The 20,996-nt window shown below is 44.7% G+C and overlaps 1 protein-coding gene across 1 annotated transcript; it reads right to left on the bottom strand.

Annotated features, from left to right (window-relative positions):
- Positions 1–1,556: 1,556 nt before the first annotated feature.
- LOC120051117 (serine/threonine-protein kinase PRP4 homolog) lies at positions 1,557–20,753 on the bottom strand. The gene is made up of 15 exons (XM_038997790.1): positions 20,661–20,753; positions 18,898–20,118; positions 18,561–18,719; positions 12,534–12,695; positions 12,342–12,423; positions 8,580–8,787; positions 5,050–5,117; positions 4,786–4,879; positions 4,379–4,526; positions 3,858–3,995; positions 3,479–3,632; positions 3,105–3,219; positions 2,846–2,997; positions 2,615–2,701; positions 1,557–2,289 (listed from the first exon to the last, which is right to left on the bottom strand). The coding sequence occupies exons 1-15, from the start codon at positions 20,717–20,719 to the stop codon at positions 2,086–2,088; spliced, it is 3,051 nt and encodes a 1,016-aa protein (XP_038853718.1). The 5' UTR covers positions 20,720–20,753; the 3' UTR covers positions 1,557–2,085.
- Between the last annotated feature and the right edge of the window lie 243 nt (positions 20,754–20,996).

Below are 20,996 nucleotides of genomic sequence, written 5' to 3'. Positions count from 1 at the left end.
CTAGAAAGACAGATTTTTACCTTGTCAGCTCAGGGATTCGACCCAGCAACCTTACGGTTACTGGCCCAATGCTCTAACCACTAGGCTACCTTAATTCAGGAAATAGATAGAAAAATTACACTGGTGTACATTTGTATAGTATTATACTTGAGAACAGAAGAGCAAAGACAATATTGAATAGGAAATATTTTATTACTAAAAGTGGTGGTGCACTGAAGGTGCTCTTTTCACATCTCAGTTCTTTGCTTAAATCACAAGATTTTTTTCCTCAATGAGAAAAGAAACAAATCAAACATGAACATCTTTAACATGGAGAAAGACAGTGGTAACAATGGAATATATACAACATGGGAGGAGAACGAGGTGGCGGCTTTCACAGGCCGGCATTGTTCTGTGTTCTACACACAAGGCTCATACAGGAGGCACTTAAATCTGAGAGCCTATAGCCAGGACCGTGTCAGAGAGAGAGGAGGAAATATGTGAAACCGTTGGAGTCAGTGGGGCTGCTCTGTTCTGTAAAATAACACAATGACCGACCTTGAAATGGAGCGGTCTTATTGTTCGAGGGGAGTACAGTACGACTGTTGAGTCCATTCCTTAAGCACAGGCCTGGGACCTGTGAAATGGGGATTGTGGTGCCATCATGTGGGACATCAATGCTGCTACGCACACACTAGGTTACCATCCAATTGGTGAATATTCTAAAATCCACAAAAACAATATGCACATTTCCCCAAAAGAGATATTTCCATCAAAATGACTTGTTCCAGATAAAAGGCTGAGCGTGATGTAGCGCAGTTAATTTAAATGTACAGAATAAGTTAAATTGGTTTCCATCACATTTTCAACTCCACTGATGGTTTTCGGCACCATTATATAGCGAATGTGCCCGCTCTGGTCTTAGTACGTGTGCTCTAGCCAACAGCTTGCAGATACAGTGCGGGTAGGCTACCTACATGATGAGATTATTATGGATAAAAGTGAGATTATTTGTATTTGTCAAACGGCAGTCAAGCATCAATCATGTCACCAGAATAAGACCCTCTATATTTATTAGGAAAGGAGCATCAAGCTCATCACCGTGCACTTTCACCCCCCTATGAAGTTCACCATAACTTATTTTATCTGTAGCCTATTTAACTGCATGCTTTCTCGAGTCGTAGTGGGAGGACAATCATTGCGTGACTGGTTATTATATAAATTTTTGTAAAAAAAAAAAAAAAAATGTTTCTGCCATTTCTCACGTAATGAATTTTACCGACAAAAACATCCCACCCTGTCTAGTGTTTTTGTATCCAACGTGTACTTTCCTCGCATAAAAAGGTTGGCTGGAAACCTGGTTACAGAGAGCATTAACAGTACATAGGCTTATGCTAGACACATCTAGAGCACAACGAAGGGGTGCACATTCAAAAGCATGCACAGTCGCAGAATGAGCAATGTTGGTGATCATTAAAAATTTAACAGTTGAAGATGATGCATCTCCTTGATGCGACTAGTATACAACACACATTTCTAAACCGACCTACACTCAGGTACTTCGACAATGCATTAGACATGTTTACAAGAATTTTATTATTTTAATGTCATTCACTTCAATGCCAGTTAAATAGAAATAGTCCATAACTGCTGCATCACCGCCGGAGGGGGGTGGGTGTATGATGATAAATCAAAATTATTTTTTCTTCTTCATGAATGTCTATTTTACTTATTTACAATTAAAACATACCAGGTTATCGTACCCATCATAATCAAAATAGGGGAAACAATTTATCCATAACATTCTCAATGGGGCGTCTGGTCTTGTATTTCTACCTGGCAAGGCTGGTCTGGTTGATGGTTGGGCTGGTTTGAGGTCAGATCTTCTCCTGGATGAAGGGGGTGCTGCAGGGCCTGTCTGATGGTTGGGCTGGTCTGAGTTCAGATCTTCGCCTGGTTGATGGTTGGGCTGGTCTGAGTTCAGATCTTCTCCTGGATCAAAGGGTGCTGCAGGGCCTGGTTGATGGTTGGGCTCGTCTGAGTTCAGATCTTCTCCTGGATGAAGGGGTGCTGCAGGGCCTGGTTGATGGTTGGGCTGGTCTGAGTTCAGATCTTCTCCTGGATGAAGGGGTGCTGCAGGGCCTGGTTGATGCTGATGCGTTTGGCTGGATCCAGCATCAGCGTGCCGTCGATCAGGTCTTTTAGGACCAGGACCTTCTTCCTCTGCTCCTCGGGCAGCCGCTGGCAACCCACCATGTCACACAGCAGGTCCTTGGTGGGGTTGATGGTGCTCATCACTGTTACCTTCTCCTGTGGTGTGTGGAGGGAGGTGGGGTGAGGATGGAGAAGGAGTGGGTGGAGGGAGAGATGGAGGGAAACAAATAAATATATATATGCCATTTAGCAGATGCTTTTAAGCATACATTTTACATACAGGTGGTCCCGGGGTTCAAACCCAGTATCCTGGAGCCATGCACTACCGAGCTACAGAGGACCACAGTGAGAAACTATTCAAAAAATATGAAGCATCTGAATGAGCCTATGACTAGCCCAGCAAATCTAGCTGTTTTTAACCCATTTCTTATATAATTTCCCCGACAACTGAGAAGGTGAAAAGTAGAACATATATACGAACCCTTTCGGTCACTTTGTCTACTTCAATGTAGAGGAAGTTGAGGTTCTGATCAAAGTGCTGGTCTTTGAACAGGCCTTTCCGGATCATCTGAGAACAAAATAACCATTACATCATCTGTATGCTACAGCACAGTGTACAATGCCCCAGGTTATGACTTCCTGTCAAAATCTAACAGAGAGAGAGACTAAGGCTAGGAGAGACCAGCCAGGTCCAGTAATGTGGACAGTTTACCTTGTTGGGCATCTTGCCCTTGAGGTCCATGGCCAGTTTGATCATGTGGTTGTTGGAGGAGCCGGGGAAAAGGATCTTGCCGGTGTAGAGTTCGTACAGCGTGCAGCCCACTGACCACATGTCTATGCTGTAGTCGTACGGCTTCCCAATGACTGTGACAGAGAGAGACATCATGAGGACTGTGATTCAAGCAGGGACAAAAATAGAGCTCTATTACAGCTAAACCGTTATAAGCAAACAATCTCAAAGTAAAATGTACTGATTTCTGGAGCTCTGTAGAATCTGCTGACGAGGTACGGCGTGATGTCGTTGTCTGCCACATGGGACGCCGAGCCAAAATCGCAGAGTTTCAAGATGGTCTTCGACTCGTTCACCTTGTAGGGGAGAGATAGAGAAACAGACACTGTTAGATGGGACCTTCAGGCCACGGTCTTATTGATTACGGCACAGTATCGCAAAACGCTTCAATACATTTTTCAACGCAAAGCGAAAACAAGTGGTTTTTATTGGACAAATCCAGGTAGTCTCTCCCAGTTTCAGTCCTCTTTCTTCCATTTTGTGCCTTTGAACACGACCCGGCCTCAGTGCAGTTGTAACAGTCATGTGATGATAATGATAGTATGGGCCTCGTACCAGGATGTTGTCAGGCTTGATGTCAGCGTGGAGGATGCTGCAACGTTTGAGGAGTTTGAGTGCCAGGAAGAGCTGCTGGGTGTAGGAGCGGACAGCCTTGATGTGAAGGCCCACGTCCTTACCGTACTTCTTCAGCACCTCGCGCAGGTTCATACTGAGACACACATTTCACAGAGAGACATGAGTTAGAGACATGAGTTAGAAGAAGTATGCTAGATGACAAACACATCGTGGTGTATCCTGCCACTGAGGACATGGGGTGCGTCTGAAATGACACCCTATTCCCTATAGTGCACAAATGTTGAGCAGTAGTAAAGGGAATAGGTTGCTATTTCCCACTACTGCCACAGTGCAGTAGTGGTAGTCTCCCAGTTAGTACCTGAGGGGCTCGAACACCAGACACAGGTGCTGCTTGTGGTAGAAGTGTCTGAAGAGGCGCAAGCAGTGGAATTTGTCGTCTGGGTCGGCGTCGTTGAGCCTCTTGAGGAACTCCAACTCCTTCAGGCCAGTCTTCTGCCTGGAGACCCAAAACACAAAATCAGCAAGGTCAGCATCTATTGGTTTATTTATCCAGGTAGGTTGAGGTAAATATCTATTTTCCAAAAAAGCCCTGGACGCTCCACATAGACGTAGCTAGAATACTTCTAATGAGAGGGCACATTCAAATGTATGGGTGGCGAAGGCAATATGTTCCCCTAACCATCAGCGAACCAGGATGAGTCCCAAATGGCTCCATTAGTCCTTTAACAGACACTCTGATCCGGAGCGACTAATTAGCTCGTTCACCTTACATACCTACATAGTGCACAACTTTTGACCAGACTCCTGGTCAAAAGTAGTGCACTATACAGGGAACGGGGTGCCATTTGAGTCCTTGAGGCTGCCTGCCCGAGGACCTACATGAGCTCGTTGTTGCGGATGATCTTGACGGCCACATCCTGTCCGGCGCGGGCCGTGTCCCTGCCCCTGATCACGTTGCTGAACATTCCCTGGCCTGTGTAGCCGTACACGTCGTAGCGCTTGTCCAGCGTCTCCCCGATGTTCACGCCTAACACACAGTAGGATAGACACGAGGGCCATGTTTAGAAAGTCTTGGTTATTTCCTCAATGAAATGTCCAGTTACTAGGCCTCAAATAACAGTATTAACCAATAGTGAAATCAAAAGGACTGCACTCATACACAGTGGAATACTAAGACTACATGGACTGTTTGCAAACATGGATGATTGAGAGAGCGAAAAGCTCAGCAGCCTTTCATCGATGAATTCGTAACATCTGTAACAGTGTGTCCAGTCAAGGGCACTTACGGTAGTAACCCTCTGCATCGGTCCAGTTGTCCCGGAGGTTGGGGTTCTCTTTGAAGTCCTTCCCCCCAACACCTGCTGCTCTCATCCTGGCACTCTGTGTAGATCAACATGACCAAACATTCAACCACACTCGCATAATGAACTACTGCCACAGACAGATCACTCATGGACTTGCATGTTTCGTCCAGAGTAGCACTCTAAAGATCAGAGATATAAACATGGCTGGAGATCAGTGGAGGGGAGTGTGGCTCCTGTAAGACTTACATCAATGGCTGCTTCAAACATGACGTCCGACTCCGTAAACATATCAGGGGCCGAGGGCTTTTTGGGTCCTGACAGACAGAGGGAGGAAACGAGAGATTTAGTACACTTAACAGAAACATGCTTCAACCGGCACATGTTATGGCCCAAAAATATGACGTGAAATGAATGACCACTGGGGAACCAGACTAATTTACCACTCCGCATTTGGTCAATGTTAGTCATATGTGTAACGTCACCACGTTGCAACTTTCTACCACACGAGACAAAGGTGTCAAACATGAGAGAGAGCCATTGCGCTGTATCCCCTGTCAATGCCAGCACACCTTATAAGAGAGGGGCCCTGGAGGAAGGGGAAGGGAGGAAACATGAGATTACACAGCCCAGTATGCCACAAAGGCGGTGTCTACACTTGACACTTACAGGGCATTCGGAAAGTATTCAGACCCCTTCTTCCACATTTTGTTACATCCTTATTCTAAAATGGATTTGAAAAAATCCTCAATCTACACACAATACCCCATAATGGCAAATCAAAAACAGGTTTGACATTTTTGCAAATGATTACAAAATAAAAACAGAAATACCCTTTGCTATGAGACTCGAAATTGAGATCAGGTGCATCCTGTTTCCATTGACTATCCTTGAGATGTTTCTACAACTTGAGTGGAGTCCACCTGTGGTAAATTCAATTGATTGGACATGATTTGAAAAGGCACACACCTGTCTATATAAGGTCCCACAGTTGACAGTGCATGTCAGAGCAAAAATCAAGCCATGAGGTCAAGGAATTGTCCGTAGAGCTCCGAGACAGGATTGTGTTGAGGCACAAAACATTTCTGCAACATTGAAGGTCCCCAAGAACACAGTGGCCTCCATCATTCTTAAAATTGAAGAAGTTTGGAACCAACACTCTTCCTAGAGCTGGCCACCCGGCCAAACGGAGCAATTGGGGCAGAAGGGAATGGTCAGGGAGGTGATCAAGAACCCCATGGTCACTCTGAGCTCAAGAGTTCCTCTGTGGAGATGGGAGAACATCCAGAAGGGGACAAATCTCTGCAACACTCCACCAATCAGGCCTTTATGGTTGAGTAGCCAGACAGAAGCAACTCCTCAGTAAAAGTCACATGATAGCCCGCTTGAGTTTTCCAAAAGGCACCTAAAGGACTCAGACCATGAGAAACAAGATTCTCTGGTCTGAAGAAACCAAGATTTAACTATTCAGCCTGAATGCCAAGCGTCACATTTGGAGGAAACCTGGCATCATCCCTACGGTGAAGCATGGTGGTGGCAGCATCATGCTGTGGGGATGTTTTTCAGCGGCAGGGACAGGGAGACTTGTCAGGATTGAGGGAAAGATGAACGGAGCAAAGTACAGAGATCCTTGATGAAAATCTGCTCCAGAGCGCTCAGGACCTCAGACTGGGGCAAAGGTTCACCTTCCAACAGGACAACAACCTTAAGTACACAGCCAAGACAACACAGGAGTGGCTTCAGGACAAGTCTCCTAATGTCCTTGAGTGGCCCAGCCAGAGCCCGGACTTGAACCTGATCGAACATCTCTGGAGAGACCTGAAAATAGCTGCGCAGCGACACTCCTCATCTAACCTGACAGAGCTTGAGAGGATCTGCAGAGAATGGGAGAAACTCCGTAAATACAGGTGTGCCAAGCTTGTACCCTATACACCTAAAAAGACGAGGCTGTAATTTCTGCCAAAGGTGCTTCGACAAAGTACTGAGTAAAGGGTCTGAATAGTTACACTACCATTAAAACGTTTGGGGTCACTTAGAAATGTCCTTGTTTTTGAAAAGCACATTTTTTGTCCATTAAAATAACATCAAAATGATCAGAAATACAGTGTAGATATTGTTAAAGTTGTAAATTACTATTGTAGCTGGAAACAGCTAATTTTTAATGGAATATCTACATAGGCGTACAGAGGCCCATTATCAGCAACCATCACTCCTGTGTTCCAATGGCACATTGTTTTAGCTAATCCAAGTTCATAATTTTAAAAAGGCTAATTGATTATTAGAAAACCCTTTACCAATTATGTTAGCACAGTTGAAAACTGTTTTGCTAATTAAAGAAGCAATAAAACTGGCCTTTAGACTAGTTGAGTATCTGGAGCATAAGCATTTGTGGGTTCGATTACAGGCTCAAAATGGCTAGAAACAAAGACCTTTCTTCGGAAACTCGTCAGTCTATTCTTGTTCTGAGAAATTAAGGCTATTCCATGCGAGAAATTGCCAAGAAACTGAAGATCTCATACAACGCTGTGTACTACTCCCTTCACAGAACAGCACAAACTGGCACTAACCAGAATAGAAAGAGGAGTGGGAGGCCCTGGTGCACAACTGAGCAAGAGGACAAGTACATTAGAGTGTCTAGTTTGAGAAACAGACGCCTCACAAGTTCTCAACTGGCAGCTTCATTAAATAGTACTCGCAAAACTGCAGTCTCAACGTCAACAGTGAAGAGGCGACTCCGGGATGCTGGCCTTCTAGGCAGAATTGCAAAGAAAAAGCCATATCTCAGACTGGCCAATAAAAAGAAAAGATTAAGATGGGTAAAAGAACACAGACACTGTGCAAAAGAACACAGACACAGGACATCATTGGCCAGTTTGAGATATGGCTTTTTCTTTGCAACTCTGCCTAGAAGGCCAGCATCCCGGAGTCGCCTCTTCACTGTTGATGTTGAGACTGGTGTTTTGCGGGTCCGATTTTGTTCAGATCTGGCTGACCAGATGGTCAGGGAGGTGGTCTGGGATACATTGTGTGTGGATTTCTCCTCAGTCTATATGCAATCAGGCTATCGAAAGCGCATACAGTGGGCAACGTCATCAACACTCCTTCCAAAAGTCTCCAGAAAACGTGTGTTTTGGGATCAAGAGGCATCTTTTCATTATAAAGTTGGAGGAAATACGTTCCTAGTGTGAGAGGAATGTGTTTGCTCCCTCAAAAATGCTAGCCAATAAATAAATAAATATAAAAAGTTGGCTAAAGTTATATAGACCCATTTGTAATCCCTTTAGCATTGATTGCTAGCTAGCGAGAGGTTAGCTGGCTAGATAGCTTCTGTCATCAGTTTTTGTTGTGTTGTTATCCTATTTAGACTATTCCACCGTTCGTATAATCATACAGGCATTTGAATATAGCGTGGGAAAAGGGAATCCAGACACACTGTGGACACGGTACGCACATTTAAAATATAGTTGAAGATACATTCCATGATCAGAACTCTATGATCAGAATACTAAAGCTGTATGAACTATCAAGTCTAGTCACGGCCACAGTTACTGCTAATGAGGGCACATTCAGCAAACAACCTGTATTACTAAAGAACACCTGTAAACTTCAAAATAAACCAAAAACCTAAAAGGTTATCACCAAGATGACCCACCCAGATTGTACATTGCATATGAGCTATGGAATATCTTGAGACGACAATACAGAGCAGACCAAATGGTACCCTTTTCCCTATATAGTGCACTACTTTCTTTTCTCCCAGCCTGAATCCCTTTACTCACCGTCCTTCTCCTGCGTGATGAGGCCTTGCTTGGCCTTGATGTTCTCCTCAAACGTGTCCAGGTTCTCCAGCTCGTACTCCTTGACGTCGGCCGCCACACGCTCCAGGACATCGTCTGGCGAGGGCGAGCGGCTCCGCGTGCTGCTCTGCGGGCTGCTGGGCTCCGACGCCATGGACGCCATGCTGTCCTCGTTGCCGCCACGGTATTTCTGCACAGGGAGAGAGAGGTAGTGCCAGGTATAGAGTGGTCACAACAATGGAATTAAGGAAAAATAAGATATTGGTTTCGATGTGGGTCAATTTCAATAATGAAAAGGCAAATCAGAAAACATCCTATATTGGAGTAGTAGCCAAATATGAAACACTGGGCTGGGGATCCCTGCAACAGCTATGGACAGTTCAACAGCAGTTGTGATGATCAGGGCTCCAGACCTAACCATTTAGTCTCATTTTGCGACTTGTATTTGGCCGCATCTGTGCGAGCTGCCCATTTTACATGGTCACCTCACTCCAAACGTAATTTTATTTTTAAGGAGCTAAAACCATGATTTGGTCAAACAATCAAACATTATCCTCATGATTCCTGTAAAGATAAGATTAATCATGGTATCTGCAGGTTACATGAAGTTGAATTTACAACCTTTTTAATGCCACTTGGAATGCCAATTCATACCAATTTTGAGGTCTGCGTGAGCCACACACCTGCAAATATTCCTTTACAGAAATGCGCCCATGTTGGCAAAAATTAGCGTTTTTAGGGCTAGCTCTTTCACCTGAGTCTATTGCCTACATGGCTCATATTAGCAGGCAGGTGTGCTATTTTAGCAATGAGCATTCTCCTGGAGCCTAACGGATATAGTAGTATAGTGGCTAGGCTATAGCTGGCTGAAGCAGGGGGTTTCCCATCGGCATTTGTTTGACTACCACAAAGAGCTAATCATTAGCCAGATCAAAAAACACGAAGTGTTCAGAATTTTGTCTTCGATACCAATACCGGCTTTTGATACTCAATACTATAACGATATCACCGTGAAAAAATTCATTAAAGTCAAATATACGGCACTGTTACTGTATAAAACTCATCCCGTTGAGCAGTTGATTTGTAGAATCTGGTGTGTTAGAGTAGGGCTGGAACAGAAGCATATACACCCAGTAGCTCTCTTCGAGGTGCTATGCTATTACATTAGAACATTAGTCTACAACCAAAAAGTCTAATAAAATAATTCCCTCATTTAGTGAATCAGGTATCAAATGACTATACTTTGACGCAAGTCAGCTAAACCAGGAGGGCTCTAGAATGACTCTTTTCACTGCCAAGACAGACAAGAAAGAAGTTAGCTCTTTCATCTAACATGTTCAGAGAATGCATGATGGATATTTTGATGTGTCATAATACGATCCAGAGTAATCAGATAGATTTTTGGCTCTTCAGAGATTAATTTGCCTGCATGTTTTTTTGTGTGTGCATATTGGCCTCGGCCCTTCAAACTCAGCTCTGGACCTCGGAGCCAATTACATTGCGTTTTTTCAATGTTCCCTCTAATCAGGGACTGACTAAGACGCGGGACATCAGGTTGGTGCAATTAGTTGTCAGGTAGAACAGAAAACCAGCAGGTTCCGGACTAGAGTTGGTTAGAGCTGCCGCTTTCAAGGAACGGGATACAAATCCTGCCGCTTATAAAAAAATTCTGCTACGCCATCCAACGAACCATCAATAGTGGACTAAGATCGAATCCTACTACACCGGCTCCTACTACACCGGCTCCTACCTTTCTAAATGACTATCGCCCTGGACCCACTCCAATTCACATACCGCCCCAACAGATCCACAGATGACACAATCTATTGCATTCCACACTACCCTTTCGCACCTGAACAAAAGGTACACCTACGTGAGAATGCTGTTCACTGATTACAGCTCAGTGTTAAACACCAGCGTGCCATCCAAGATCATCACTAAGCTAAGGACCCTGGGACTAAACACCTCCCTCTGCAACTGGATCCTGGCCTTCCTGATGGGCCGACCCCAGGTGGTGAGGGTAGGCAACAACACATTCGCAACGCTGACCCTCAACACGGGGGACCTTCAGGGGTGCGTGCTAAGTCCCCTCCTGTACTCCGTTCACCCACGACTCCAACACCATCATTAAGTTTGCAGACCACATTACGGTGGTAGGCCTGATCACCGACGAGGATGAGAGTCTAAAGGGAGGTCAGAGACCTCTCAACGTCAGCATGATAAAGGAGCTGATCGTGGACTACAAGAAATGGAGAGCCGAGCATGCCCCCATTCACATCAACTGGGCTGTAGTGGAGCAGGTCGAGAGCTTCAAGTTCCTCGATGTCCACATCACTAAGGAGCTATCATGGTCCAATCACATCAACACAGTCATGAAGAGGGCACGACAACACCTCTTCCCCTCAGGAGGCTAAAAATATTTGGCATTGGCACTCAGATCCTCAAATAGTTCAACAGCTTCACCATTGAGCGCATCTTGACTGGCTGCTTGGCATCCGACCGCAAGACGCTAGAGGGTTGTGCGTACGGCGCAGTACATCACTGGGGCCAAGCTTCCAGCAATCCAGGACATATATAATAGGCGGTGTCAGAGAAAAGCCCATAAAATTGTCAGACTTGAGTCACCCAAGTCATAGACTGTTTTCTCTGCTACTGTACGGCAAGCGGTACCAAAAGGCCAAGTCTGGGACCAAAAAGGCTCCTTAACAGCTTCTACCCCCAAGCCATAAGACTGCTCAACAATTATTCAAATGGCCACTGGACTATTACATTGACGACCCCCCCCATTTGCTTTGTACACTGCTGCTACTCGCCGTTTATTATCTATGCATAGTCACTTCACCCCTACTCGGTACTGGTACCCTGTATATAGCCTCGTTATTGTTATGTTATTTAAGAAAATATTTACCAAATAAACTAAACTCTTCTTGAACTGCACTGTTGAATACGGGCTTGTAAGTAAGCATTTCATGGTAAGGTCTACTACACCTGTTGGTATGATTGGTACACCAAAAGCCTATCGACCAAACAGTCAATTAAATGGGGTCAGCCCTAATGTGCACACGGCTGGATAGCTCTCGAAAACCTAGGAAGTGGGTCTCAAGTATTATTTGATGTTTTTTCTGCCGCGGTGGAACAATTAGGCAGCACCGTCACAATATAACAGAAACACTGAAGTCATCTCCGTCACATTTTTTAAGACCTCTGCAAACTGAATTTCAGACGTTTTAAAACTTAAGGCTGTTAATGAGAAATGAATTGAAGACTACAAATTTTTATGGGCCCGTGGACACCAATTATGTTTAGAGTTAGCAATCTAGCTAATGCGTTTGAGTCTCCACTTGGTCATTTAGCGCCAAATAAATGAGTCTACGTAGTCAAATACATCTCTGTTGAACACAATAAAATTCTGGAGTCCTGTTTTAACAGTAAAATATAACTCGTGAAAATCACTGGACTAGGTTGCACATCAAAATATATCTCGATTCATGCATTCCTGCATGGACGTGTTAGATGAAACAACTTATTTCTGTAATACCATCTAAGTAGTCTATTAGACCTCTTAATAAAGCACTGAGAAATACTTTATAAGTGATTACTTCATGTTTCTATTGCGTGATGCCACAATTTATTTATTTATTTTGGGGGGGGGGGGCGACCAATCATGGGCTGGTGCCACAAACTGAAAAAGTCACCAGGGGGAAATGTTAGTCTGGAGCCCTGGATGAGGGACGGGGAACGGACCTGGACGATAGCCAGGCGCTGCTGCCGGCGCTGCTCTATGATGGCCTCTTCATCCACCTCCTCACCGTCAAAGTCCTCAAGCCTGGTAACAAAATTAACCCACTTACAAAAACACACAATCACCCAGATAATTACCATATTGCAGAGTGTAGCATTTGTCTGTTTGTGTGTGGGTGTTCACCCTCTACTCACACTTCCTCCTCGGAGGACTCCTTGTCGGCCTTCATGCCCTCAGAGAGGCTACCCTTGAACTTGTCCTCGTCCCGGCCATGTCTCCTCCTCCTGTCCCGGTCCCGGGAGTTGGAGCGCCGGCCGTACTGTCTGAGACGGCCGTATCTGTCTCTCTCCGGCGACCTGCAGCGCACAACATAGGAAATATTTAGAAAACCTTGGCCTATGAGCCTCATACTCCAACATTACCAAAGCTTCATCACTAGAACCAGACAGAATCTGTAAGGAAACCATCTTACCACCACCATGACAGTGTTAACTCGAAATGACACAACGACAAGGTTCCAGTTTAACAACGTTTACTCAACCGTATTAGCACACTACATGTTTGCCATTGCACTCAGGCCAGGTTCATCTACCCCGAGACGCCTGCGCAGGCGCCCTAATAACAGAGTGATAGCCCCGTAATAACAGAAATATAGGGATACTTAACATGAACTTCACAATCTCACACAAAACATCAACATAATTAAAATGTCCAAGTATTATTCAAGTCCCCCATTACAAATGGGTTGTGTGACACAGTTTTTAGTTATATTACTCAAGCTGCCACTTTCCATTACTGTGAGCCTGTAGGAGCACAAGACTGGATGCTCTCTTTTTAGTCAGACAGTCAGCAAGCTGTTCCTTTGTGGTCGACCACAGAATCCGCTGGATTCTCTGTGTTTGAATAAGTTCCTTGATGCTGCTAATCTCAAGACGAAGTATTTTCTCTGTGACAGACTTGGTTGACTTCCCAGCATCAACTAAGAAGTAGTTGTCAGTGACACAAACTACAGGTAGAATGTGCCATTTTGTCTTACCAGTGGTAAGCTCTGAGAACAGAGTTGCAAGAAAGATAGCATTGTCAATTCCATCCGCAAGAGCAAGTGTTTCTCCAGCAATTGTGCTTCAGACAACCCTTCTGATCATTTTTGACTGCCAACAGATGAGAATCTTCCTCCTTCACCCCTTTACACGATTAGATGTCCACCTTGTGTGCCTCCATCTGTAAGGTTCCCTAGGGAAGCATCACTGAAGACAACTAGTTTCAGAGAGTCATCTTTTCCAACATGCTGAAACTTTAGTCACTTGTTGTGATTTCAGTTTACGAACAACTTTGTTTGCCTCATGAATGGTTTGTACAGTGGTGTGTTTTGTGTTGGATGCCAAGTTGCAGCCATCAAACATTACATCAGGTCTACTATGTCTAGCAACCCATAAAATTTGACCCATCTTTGACCTCAATTGATCAGCTTCAATTCCACAGAAGGGAATTCCTTTGTACGGCTCTTGAAGAATCCATGTGGATAGGTTGAAGATTCTTGATATAGCTCTGTTGCATCAGTATTGTTCCATCAACTGTAATAAATTCTATGCCAACATAAAAATTATCATGCCCCTCACGGCCGACCTGGAAAACAGCTTTGAGGTGTGGAATCACAGTTGTAGCAAAGGTCTGTGAGCCACCCCAGATGAAGTCATCAACATGACAGGCAAGTACTCCAGTCACATTGCAGTCTTGATCAAGCCAATAGAAGACTGCAGGATCCACTTGTGACATGTTTCCACCTGTACTCAGCATTGTTGCCTTGACTTTGTTGTACCAGTAGAGTGATGCATCTGCCAGGACATACACACACTTTTTTAGTTTCCACAGTGTTCCTTCCTCTTTGCTTCAGGCGGAGGTCAGATGTAAATGTCCCTTGACAGCTCTGTTCCCTGCAAAAATGCAGATTTGATGTCTATGGAATGAAGGTTCCATTTTTTCTGGCAGATCACTGTCATCAGCAATCTGAGTGACTGAGGCACATGTCAGCGAGTCTTTTGGGAGTTCTTTAGCAGCCAGCGCCTCAAAACCTCTAGCCACTAGATGTGCTTTTGGCACTATTCCAGTTAAGGATTCTTTAAGGGTACACACCCACCTTGTTAAGACACATTTTTGGCCAATGTCTTGGACTTCCTCAAACACTCCATTTTCCCTCCAATTACTGAGCTCATCTAGCTTAGCTGAGTCACATGACACGTCCTTTGTTTCAAGTACATCATCATTTTGAATGTCATTCCTGTTTTTCTCGATTTTCCATTGGTTCAATTCTGAGATTATCTACAAGTGACAGATCAGCTGACCCTGTTGTACCAGAAAGTGTAGCTGGTTCAGAGTACTGCAAGTTATACCAGTTCTGGTGTTTTCCTTTGGCTTTTCCTGCTCGTCCAATGACGGTTGCTGTATGTAGAATACCACTTTCTCTGTCCATGTATTTAATAATACTTTGCGTTTTTCCTTTGTGTTCATGTTCTCTCTGACTGTCAGAATCTCCATGTGCTCTGTGTCCGTCAGAATCTAATTTTTACATGGACTGTGTGATGTCTTTGTCTAAAATGTTTACACAATAGTGGCCTGAGGTAGTAAGTTCAAGGGTCACTGGTTGTTTAAAACATCACTGCCTTGTAATTTATGTCTAGTACAGCCCCTGCCTTCTTGACGGAAGCTTTGCTTAATAGTAAGGGGAAATCTGTAGGGATCACCTCTGTTTCAAGGTGACACTTAGTCTGACCAATTTTCTCTCTCGCTATACATTTTCCTCTGTTAGTTTAACTTGTTCATTTTTATGAGGACAGTCTTTAACCCAATGGTAAGTGCTTTGACAAATAGCCCATTTTGATCTCCTTCCATATTTGTCTAGTGGATTTGTGCCGGGCAATGGCGCCCTCTTCTGGTTGTCTTGAGTATGTGACTTGTTGGCACCTTTTCTCTGCTGCTCAGTGTAATATGCTGCATCACTCACTTGCATTCCATCTGTTATTGGCGCGACAGACGTCTTTTCACCAAAAAGTATTTTTAGTGCCGACTTCATTGACGCAAAAGTCACCACAGCACAAGCAGTCAAAGCCAACTGTTTCTCCCCACCATCCAGACAGGCAGTATCTAGAAACTTGAAAGCTAACACTGCATCCGGGAGAACCATGTCGTACTTGCGCATCCTATAGTACCTCTGTTGGAAATCAATTATGTAGTCCGTCATTGCAACCGAAATATCTCTAGTAACACTGTCAAATTTTGAATATGACTCGTAGGCACGGTCTTTCTCTTCTTTAAGAAACACAGAATCCAGTGCTCTAATCAAAGTTCCAATACCGTCATCCTTGTTCAAATCCTCAACGGATATTTCCAGTGCTGTATCTCTCGCTCTTCCCTCGAGCGATAATACCACCGCAAGTGCTTGCTTTTTCTCATCCAGAATAGTAGCCTGTTTCCATCTTTCATACGACCTCTTCTTGTCGAACCGAGGTGGCACATTGTAGTTATTAGCCATCCTCTGCTACCAATGTTAACTCGAAATGACAACGACAAGGTTCCAGTTTAACAACGTTTACTAAACCGTAATAGCACACTACATGGTTGCCATTGCACTCAGGCCAGGTTCATCTACCCCGAGACTCCTGCGCAGATGCCCTAATAACAGAGTGATCGCCCCGTAATAACAGAAATATAGGGATATTCAAAACATGAATTTAAGACAGCATTGCCTGCCTATTTGATGACAATAATTGCAACTAGCTACACATATCCAGTATCTGTAAAAGTAATACAATATTATACTATTAGTATTTTATTAGGATCCCCATTACACCGTACCCAAAACGAACACGCGCAAATTGATTTTGTCCCCCCACACCAAACACAATCACGACACACAGGTTGAAATATCAAGACAAACTCTGAACCAATTATATTAATTTGGGGACAGGTCGAAAAGCATTAAACATTTATGGCTAGCTAGCTTGCAGTTGCAAGCTAATTTGTCCTATTTAGCTAGCTTGCTGTTGCTAGCTAATTTGTCCTTGGATATAAACGTTGAGTTGTTATTTTACCTGAAATGCACAAGGTCCTCTACTCCGACAATTAATCCACACATACAGTTGAAGTTTACATACACCATAGCCAAATACATTTAAACTCAGTTTTTCACAATTCCTGATATTTAATCAGAGTAAAAAATCCCTGTTTTAGGTCAGATAGGATCACCACTATTTTAAGAATGTGAAATGTCAGAATAGAGAATGATTTATTTCAGCTTTTATTTATTTCATCACATTCCCAGTTAATCATAAGTATACATACACTCAATTAGTATTTGGTAGCATTGCCTTTAAATTGTTCAACTTGGGTCAAACGTTTTGGGTAGCCTTCCTCAAGCTTCCCACAATAAATTGGGTGAATTGTGTCCCATTCCTCCTGACAGAACTGGTGTAACTAAGTCAGGTTTGTAGGCCTCCTTGCTCACACACACTTTTTCCAGTTCTGCCCACAAATTTTCTATAGGATTGAGGTCAGGGCTTTGTGATGGCCACTCCAATACCTTGACTTTGTTGTCCTTAAGCCATTTTGCCACAACTTTGTAAGTATGCTTGGGGTCATTGTCCATTTGGAAGACCCATTTGCGACCAAGCTTTAGCTTCCTGACTGATGTCTTGAGATGTTGCTTCAATATATACACATAATTTTCCATCCTCATGATGCCATCTATTTTGTGAAGTGCACCAGTCCCTCCTGCAGCAAAGCACCTCAACAACATGATGCTGCAACCCCCGTGCTTCACAGTTGGGATGGTGTTCTTCGGCTTGCAAGCCTCCCCCTTTTTCTCCAAACATAACTATGGTCATTATGACCAAACAGTTCTATTTTTGTTTCAGACAGAGGACATTTCTCCAAAAAATATGATCTTTGTCCCCATGTGCAGTTGCAAAGCGTAGTCTGGCTTTTTATGGCGGTTCTGGAGCGGTGGCTTCTTCCCTGCTGAACGGTCTTTCAGGTTGTCGATATAGGACTTGTTTTACTGTGGCTATAGATACTTTTGTACCGGTTTCCTCTAGCATCTTCACAAGGTTCTTTGCTGTTGTTCTGGGATTGATTTGCACTTGTCGCACCAAAGTATGTTCATCTCTAGGAGACAGAACGCGTCTCCTTCCTGAGCGGTATGACGGCTCCGTGGTCCCATGGTGTTTATACTTGATTGTACAGATGAACGTGGTACCTTCAGGCATTTGGAAATTGCGCCCAAGGATGAACCAGACTTGTGGAAGTCTACAAACATTTTCTGAGTTCTTGGTTGATTTCTTTTGATCTTCCCATGATGTCAAGCAAAGAGGCACTGAGTTTGAAGGTAGGCCTTGAAATATATCCACAGGTACACCTCCAATTTACTCAAATTATGTCAATTAGCCTATCAGAAGCTTCTAAAGCCATGACATAATTTTCTGGAATTTTCCAAGCTGTTTAAAGGCACAGTCAACTTAGTGTATGTAAACTTCTGACCCACTGGAATTATGATAGAGTGAATCATAAGTGAAATAATCTGTCTGTAAACAATTGTTGGAAGAATTACTTGTGTCATGCACAAAGTAGATGTCCTAACCGACTTGCCAAAACTATAGTTTGTTAACAAGAAATTTGTGGAGTGGTTGAAAAATGTTAAGTGTATGTAAACTTCTGACTTCAACTGTAAAACAGTCAATCAAATCGTTTCTAGTCATCTCTCCTCCTTCCAGGCTTTTTCTTCTTTGGACTTTATATGGCGATTGGCATCTAACTTTCATAGGTGTATTACCACGACATACTGACCGAAGTTCATTTTTTAATCACCCATGTGGGTATAACCAATGACAAGATGGCATGTAGGTATTTGCTTCTATAAACCAATGAGGAGATGGGAGAGGCAGGACTTGCACCGCGTTCAGCTTCACAAATAGAACTGACTTCTATTTTAGCGCTTGGCAACGCAGACGCTCGTTGGCACGCGCAAGCAGTGTGGGTGCAAAGATTGAATAACATGTATGTGTACATTTATTTTGCAGTACACGCGACGCAGGCCGTGTGGTCAGCATGTTAGCTTTTGCAAAAGCAATTATTTACAGGCATCATCTTAATTTCTGGAGGCTTGAAGAAGCCCCTGCAGATTTAATTTGGCTCAGCACATCCACAAGTTTCAGCTTGTCCCATCTCACCTGCGTCTCATTGGAGACCTGCTCCGTCTCCGGAAGGGCGAGGGGGACCTTCTTCTGAAGGGTGAGCGGCTCATCCTGCGACGTTGGGGAGCACCTCTGGGGCTGGTCTCCCGTGACCTCGCTCTACCCCCTGGCCCTGCTTCTGGACGTATTCGCTTTCTGTGGGAGAGAATATAAAGTTTAGAAGATCAGTGGTGGATAGCAGCACATTCTTAATGCCCCATCCTAAAACAGTATGCGCCCTCAAATAGTTGCCCATGCCATGTACAGACCACTACTGTTGTTTGGTATAGGACAATAAGGGGGTGGACTGCAGGTTAATCCATAGTAAACAGACCGGAGTGGTGAGGAGCCCTGTCTGTCAGCATCCCTCCTCCTGGCATCTGGGGAGCGACTGCGGCCTCTCCTTGCTGGGGACCTGGCTGATCTGGAAGGAGAGCCCTGTTTGGAGGTGGAGGCTGAAGCGGATGCCTGCTGGGAGTCTCTGGTGGGGCGTGGGGAGGCGCTGCGTCTCCTCGAGGGGCTAATGGGCACTCCTCCTCGCCTGTGGGGAGAGCGGTTCTCTTTCCCTGACGAAGCATCCTTGGAAGGTGACTTTGTCGGCCTCTTGTCTCGCTCTCTTTCTGACTCCGACCGCCCTGGACGCTCCCGTGATCTGGACCTCCGGCTGCCACGCTCCGTGTTTGGTCTGTCGTCAGGCTGGGGCGAAGAGCGTTTGACTGAGCGGACGCTCCTCTGCTCTGCTCTCCTGCTGGAGGGGGAAGGAGACTTCTTGTTTCTCTCTTTGGACCTTCCCCCGCTTTGGGAACGCTTCCTCTCTTTTGATTTGCTGCGGCCACGGCCTTTGGTGGCCACGTCTTTGCTGCCTTTGGTTGTTTTGTCCGACTTGGATTCCTTGCCTGTCCTCTCCTTGGACTTGCTCCGACTGTGGCGCTTAGAGCTGGACTTGCTGGCTTCTGTGGAGTCCCGTCTGGCTTTACCACTCCTACCCCTGGGGGAGGGGGGTTTCCCCATGCTGCCCTTCTGACGCTGCTCCCCGTTCCGGACCCTGCCCTCTCCGTCTCCCTCCTCAGAGCCAGAGTTATAACCCTGTAGGATGAGGCCCATGCCTGACTGCACCTTACCCCCTTCCATCACCTGGCTGTCCAGCTCAGCTTTAATCATGGCCCTCTGTTTCTCCAACTCCTCCAATAAGGCCTTGTCGTCAGATGAAGGGGAGATGTGAGTCTTTCTCTGGCTGGAGGCGCTGTTGATGCCAGGGGCAGAAGAAGAAGACCCATCTTTACGTTTGTGTTTCTTGTGTTTGTGTCGATGTTTGCGCTTTCGATCCTTGTCCTCTTCGGACGCGTGCTTGTGTTTTTTGTGCTTGCTGCGGTGTTTGTGTTTCTTCTTCTTGTGTTTGCTGCCACTGCTGTGATGTTTGGACACATTCGCTGTCTTTTCTCCGTTAGTTTCTGCTTCCCCCTCTCCGACTTCTTTCTCCTCCCGCTCTTCTTCTGAATTCTCACCACTCTCCTCCTCACTCCCACTCTTGTCATGGCTCTCCAAATCTTCTTTCCTAAGGTACAAAGATTGGTAAAATATATAATTTAAACCAAACCAATTTTTTGTAACTTGGCTAGCTACAACATGAATTGTCCAAAATATGACTTAACACAACAAACAAAATATGTAACTGCTAGCTATCCTTGCTTCCCGACTTGACCGCCAAGTCAGCTAGTTAGCTGACCGCTAGCAAGCTACTGTAGCAAACAATGGCTAGCTTGCTACGTTAGCTTCTTAGCTACGTATGCAATAAGCATTGCTAGCCAGATAGTTAGCGAGTTAACTAGAATGTTAAGTTGCATGTTAGGACACTCGGGTTTGATTGGTTTATGGTATGGTTTCACTATAGAAAACATTTTAACATGTCAGCAAACCCTTTCGAACATTGGGCTAGCTAAGAGTTAGCAGGCTAGCTCTATTTAGCTAGCCTGATACTGTTTCAACGCTGCAGAAAACAGATGCACCGACGACAACGTCGACTTGCCAAAAGCACTGAATCGGGTGAAAGTACTACAAATAAGTTGCATGGTCGTCTAATCTTCTAAAATGTCTTACACGTGCTCGTTTCCGTTATTCATTCTGCTAGACGCGATATCCATCTCTACATCGGCCATTTTCCTCAGCCGGGGTGTTTCTTCCTTCAATGTATTGTACACAGTACACACAACTGCAAAAAAACTGTACTTCTGCCCTCTACAGCAGCCGCGATGTACTGGGTTGACTGAAAACGCTAAAAGTATAATTTTGTCCACTAGGGGACAGTGATGTTTCAGAGAATGCTGACAGTGGCAAGGGGAAAGTGGCTGGTAAATTTGTCAGAATACCCTGGTATTCCCAGCTATAGTTATTCATAGTTTAAAAGCAAAACCTACAACCAGGGTATTCTCAGGC

Source organism: Salvelinus namaycush, chromosome 7 (assembly GCF_016432855.1).
Source record: "Salvelinus namaycush isolate Seneca chromosome 7, SaNama_1.0, whole genome shotgun sequence".
NCBI lineage: Eukaryota > Metazoa > Chordata > Actinopteri > Salmoniformes > Salmonidae > Salvelinus > Salvelinus namaycush.
The sequence above is the reverse complement of the archived record's forward strand: the minus strand, read 5'-3'. Positions and strand labels throughout refer to the sequence as shown.

Coding starts and splice junctions, on each gene's coding strand:
- LOC120051117 (XM_038997790.1), bottom strand. CDS start 20,719: ATGGCCGATGTAGAGATGGATATCGCGTCTAGCAGAATGAATAACGGA. Junction 20,119..20,660: donor AATAACGGAAACGAGCACGT/GTAAGACATTTT, acceptor TTTGTACCTTAG/GAAAGAAGATTTGGAGAGCC. Junction 3,220..3,478: donor TCAAGCCTGACAACATCCTG/GTACGAGGCCCA, acceptor CTCCCCTACAAG/GTGAACGAGTCGAAGACCAT.